The sequence below is a fragment of the Ascidiella aspersa genome, chromosome 6 (assembly GCF_963924565.1).
Source record: "Ascidiella aspersa chromosome 6, kaAscAspe10.2, whole genome shotgun sequence".
NCBI classification, from domain to species: Eukaryota; Metazoa; Chordata; class Ascidiacea; order Phlebobranchia; family Ascidiidae; genus Ascidiella; species Ascidiella aspersa.
This window is the reverse complement of record NC_139452.1, coordinates 14,054,555-14,058,976: the sequence shown is the minus strand read 5'-3', so window position 1 is coordinate 14,058,976 and position 4,422 is coordinate 14,054,555. Positions and strand designations below refer to the sequence as shown.

At 38.0% G+C, this 4,422-nt stretch overlaps 1 protein-coding gene across 2 annotated transcripts; it reads left to right on the top strand.

Moving 5' to 3' along the window:
* Positions 1-2,552: 2,552 nt before the first annotated feature.
* Positions 2,553-4,422, top strand: LOC146140017 (uncharacterized). 2 transcript variants are annotated; one of them, XM_083392289.1, is made up of 2 exons: positions 2,553-3,128; positions 3,733-4,422. In XM_083392289.1, exons 1-2 carry the CDS (start codon positions 2,580-2,582, stop codon positions 3,967-3,969), a joined length of 786 nt encoding a protein of 261 aa, XP_083248415.1. In that variant the 5' UTR covers positions 2,553-2,579; the 3' UTR covers positions 3,970-4,422. The 2 variants fall into 2 exon arrangements, with proteins under 2 accessions (XP_083248415.1, XP_083248414.1); XM_083392288.1 differs by having other exon boundaries at positions 2,553-3,230.

Here is a 4,422-nt window from a genome sequence, read left to right as displayed (position 1 = left end):
ATCCGTATTAGGCCGGAGCGTAACACGACGCCTTTTGCATTCCCACGTATCGCAGTACCCACGCGCATACGCAGGGATGACAAAAAAGGCAGCCTAATTGCCTTACTATTGGCATAAATCCTTTCCCGATACGCCGTTGGGTCAATATCGCAAACTGCTGTACTTCTGTCCAGGGTTTGTCCGTTGAGCCCTTTTTCTGATTTGGTCAGTAATGGAAAAAAATACTTAGAGGCAAACTTTTTCCACTTTCTACGTTATTTAAAACGCTGCGGTTTCTGGTCCAACGGTAAGCCTAAGAAATTTCCAAGCTGCCTTAATTAATTTGGTTTATTCCGCAACGACTGCTGTCATGCAAGGATACCTGAACGACCATGTTTTTTGTAGAAACCACGCAGCAACAAGTCAGTAGTATGTATTCTCATGTATGTTGATTTTGGCCTGGTTAATAAGCGTCATTCGCGTCAATACACCTGTTTCTATTACAAAACAACAAACTTTGAACAGTCAGGAAATACAGTACAAGGTCGGTGTTATCGCTACTCGAATTGTGAAAAGAATATTTTTGACTGTCATTAAAGGATAAGTCGCCAAAGTAAACTGTAGTGACAAATTCGACTATTGAGTTGCTAATTTGAAATTTAGGAAATAGCACTTTTGATGTTAAATCAACTTTTATTATGGTTAAAATAAAGATAAAATAGACAAAAGAAGATTCATTAGGTCATTTTTTATTTGAAGTTTATAAAAATATTCGTTTTGTGTTTAGTTCAATTTCTTTTATTTTACAGTTGCGTCTGAAAGAGTACTGATCTGCTACCATATCGTGTGATGATTCAAGGGTCTTCATATCGCAGCTTTCAAAACTATTAGGGAAAAAATACTGATCTCAAATGGCCCTGACTGCTATTTTACCACTATAGCTGGTCTCGTTGTCATGAGGCCAAAGAACATCAGAGGGACAAAACATTGTAATTTTAAAAAACGGCGTGTCAGTAATGCTGAGTGTTTCATCCGTATGTGGAATTTTTAAAAACTGTCTTGTTCTAAAACTAAAAAAAATTACAGAGATAACTCTCAATCTCAATTGCAACGATTGGCTTTTTTGCGTGAAAACAAATATATGCAAACGAAGGTAACGTCAGCAATATTAAGAACGGTCGATAACACAATGCTGTTCCTTTTTTGTTATTTGGTTTTCTTGGACACACGTTGAACATCGTATAGTGGCCAATCAGGGATAGAGTTTTCGAGAGTCCTTGAGGTCACTTGTTGTATAGTAATGGATATAGTGTCCAATGAAATCGGATAAGGTAAATTACTTTCTCATTGATCAATGCCATAACAAAAACGGTAGTAAAAGCTTGTAATATTTCGTATGCAACCCAATACAACGATGCATATTGTTTGAACACAATATGCATTTAATGTAGTCAATATGAGATTAAAGTTTGCTAAATACAAATTCCAGGTTATGTAAAGGCTGGTGGTAGCACAAAGCACAATAGGCACATCGCACATGTTCTGATTTTTAAGTTATTTATTTGGGTTGCTTGGCGACAGGTCAGTATGATGTACGCTTCGGGTAAATTCCCTTTGTAGTAATACTCAACAGTTTATCACTATTGTGGATTAGTAATACCCGATATTTGGGCAAGAAATTAGGGTTATTTCATCCGTTACCAAATAATATAATTATTATATAATCAATAAATAATATAATAAATTTGAAAGCAGAATGTGTTCCAAGTTGTATCAATCAAATTGTGATTTGGTGCTAGAAAACTTCGTTAGATTTGATTTACAAAAAAAAACTTTTAAGTGGGAAAATTTTTAGTTAAATCGTAAACCATAGCTAAAATGCACAATTAATTTGGTGTTGAATGGTCACAAGGAACACCTTAGGTATTTGAATAGTACCGAAACAATTATACACGGGGGTCGGGTATCGGTTCTCAACCGATATTTTAGCACATGTGTATTGTGGACTGCACATTTATTTTTACAAAAACAACTTTCGGTAAAAGTAGTAGGTACTTCGGTTTATTTGCACAGTTAGCTCAACCAAATTGGTTTTAGACTGAAATGTACAGTTACAGCTTCAATTAGCTACAGACATATATAGTGCCGGAAATAACCATTTGATTCTTAGAAAATGAAGATCACTTCGCAAAATATTTCGTAACAGTGGTAATACAAAGTAAATGCCAGCATGACCCACCATTACATTGTTATGCGAAGGCATGCTCAATGCTAAGAATAAGATAAGTTAAATGAGATTGTCCATCAGTTTCGAAGACTTGGGTACCAGCAATGTCTTTGTTGGTTGATTTTGCGGCACTATTGGCTATAAGTATATATTTTTTTTTTATCTACTAACCTTGGGTGGTTGGGTACATTATTATCGTATAAAACAGTCCAATGGATGTTACCAAGCCTTTTATAATACGTTCCTGTCGGCTAGAAATACGTCTGAACTAAACAACATCGCCCTGTCCGACACAAGAATGCTAAGACATTGATAAACAAATCAGCTTGTTTTTTCTTTCAGAAATTCGCTTCACGCATAGGGTTAAATTATAATGGATACTTTAAGTTACATTCTGCCTGAAATGGAAAGCTTGCTTAGCGAATTTTCGGACAGCGACGATGAAGACGTTGACGACGAAGACGACGGCAACTGCTGTTTCTTCATGTTCATCTGTCCGTGGAACGCGCGGCGCTTTAACAATCAGTTGCGGCGTCATGGCGTTAGGCTGACAACTGGCCAAACGACCACGCGCCGCCGACGAGGCGCAGTCCAAGACCCGAAGGCGCTTGTGAAGCCATTTTACGACATGTCGACTGGAGATCTCATGAAGCCGGTGTACGTCACGAAGGATGTACGTGAAATGGCGCCGTTGGTGGACTCTAACGCGTCGTTGGTTCCATATAACGCAAATTCACAGTATCTCGGGCGTCCTATTGCGCCGCTTTACGCGCGATTTTCGAGCGGATACACGCAAGGCGGTGACACGAATGTTCTAAAGGAGTATAGCGTCGAGGTGCTGCGTTCAAACGTCACCGGTAGATGGTTTCCAGAGAAAATGAAGACGATGTCGAAGATCAAGGTATCCAACCCTAACAAGTCGGTGAGGTGGAGCCTATGGAAGGACGCCCAAAACTTTTGCTGTGTGTTTGGCGTGGCGATGTCAGGGAACCAGTGCTTCTACCTACATTTCAGACGGAATAAAGTAACGCGTTTTTTTGTATTCTTAAAAACAATTGTTTCCAATCCTTTGGGGGAAGCAAGGAAAATTTTTTTACACTAGTATTTTTATAAGAAGCAATTCGAGTCTATTTCTGTATTGTTGGGCCAATATTGTGGTGTAACGACAAATTAACGATAGAAAACGTAAAATAAATTAAGCTGTATGGTTTAAACCAGGGGTGTCCAACACGAGGCAATCAAGCCTCCGCCCAAAATTCTATATTTTTTGTAACTGTCAAAAAATGCTAAACTTGTTATTCAGCCAATAATAAAATAATACTAAAATTGCTATAGCCTACATCCAATTATCTATGGTCATCAACAATACAAACAATCGCGGAAATTGCTACAACTAATAGTTACTCATGATATTATAACATTATACTTTAGTGGAGGCTAGCATTCACCTAATTATGTAGCTTGCATGGTGTGAAAAAGAAAAATTTTTTACTGCTCCAATTTAAATTTCCTATATTTATTTACAGTTAAGATTAAAGAAAGGCCTTTTGTCATCACCAACCGTCGCCAGCAAGACGATAAACGACCAAAGGCTTTTCAAAATCGTTCACAAATCTAGCAAGCTCGTCATCCAGCATGTGCTCACCAAGCGATACCTCGCAGTTAATGATTCCCTGTATCTGACGGCCTGTAAAGAGGTTGGGAAGGCCGAGGCATGGGTGCTTCGCGATTGGGTGAAAAAGAGTCCGCTTAACTTTGGTTAAAATACTTACGGATTTGTTTTTCAAAAATGTATTTAGCAAAAGTTTAACAGACTCCTAATCTCACTGATGGTGAAATTTGGGTCTGTTTGATTTATTTGAAATGTAGCGTACATGAGACTGATCAAGAAGAAGCGTAAAATAGTGTTGTTTTTTTTATCTTGTAAGTTGCTTGTAGTTTTTGCTGAGACAATCGCTACCTTTGTATATTTGAAGTCGTGCAATGCAAATTTTTCTCATTTGTGTTAAAGTATAGCTTTATATTTTCTACGGGTTGCAACCCACAGCTATATACTTTGGAAGAGGTCATGGTCCCGTCCCCTAACTGAATTTGCCCCACCCCCCTGGTGTTTTCGTATGCGGTATTTTTTGTATTTCGAGCATACAAATCTAGATTGGATATCATCATTACCTTACATATACCCTTTGTTTGCAATTTGTACCATTTTTGCCATT

Excerpts from the sequence above, each read along its gene's own strand:
- LOC146140017 (XM_083392288.1), top strand. The coding sequence starts at position 2,580 with ATGGATACTTTAAGTTACATTCTGCCTGAAATGGAAAGCTTGCTTAGC. Across the intron at positions 3,231-3,732 it reads TACATTTCAGACGGAATAAA|TTAAGATTAAAGAAAGGCCT; the intron begins GTAACGCGTTTT and ends ATTTATTTACAG.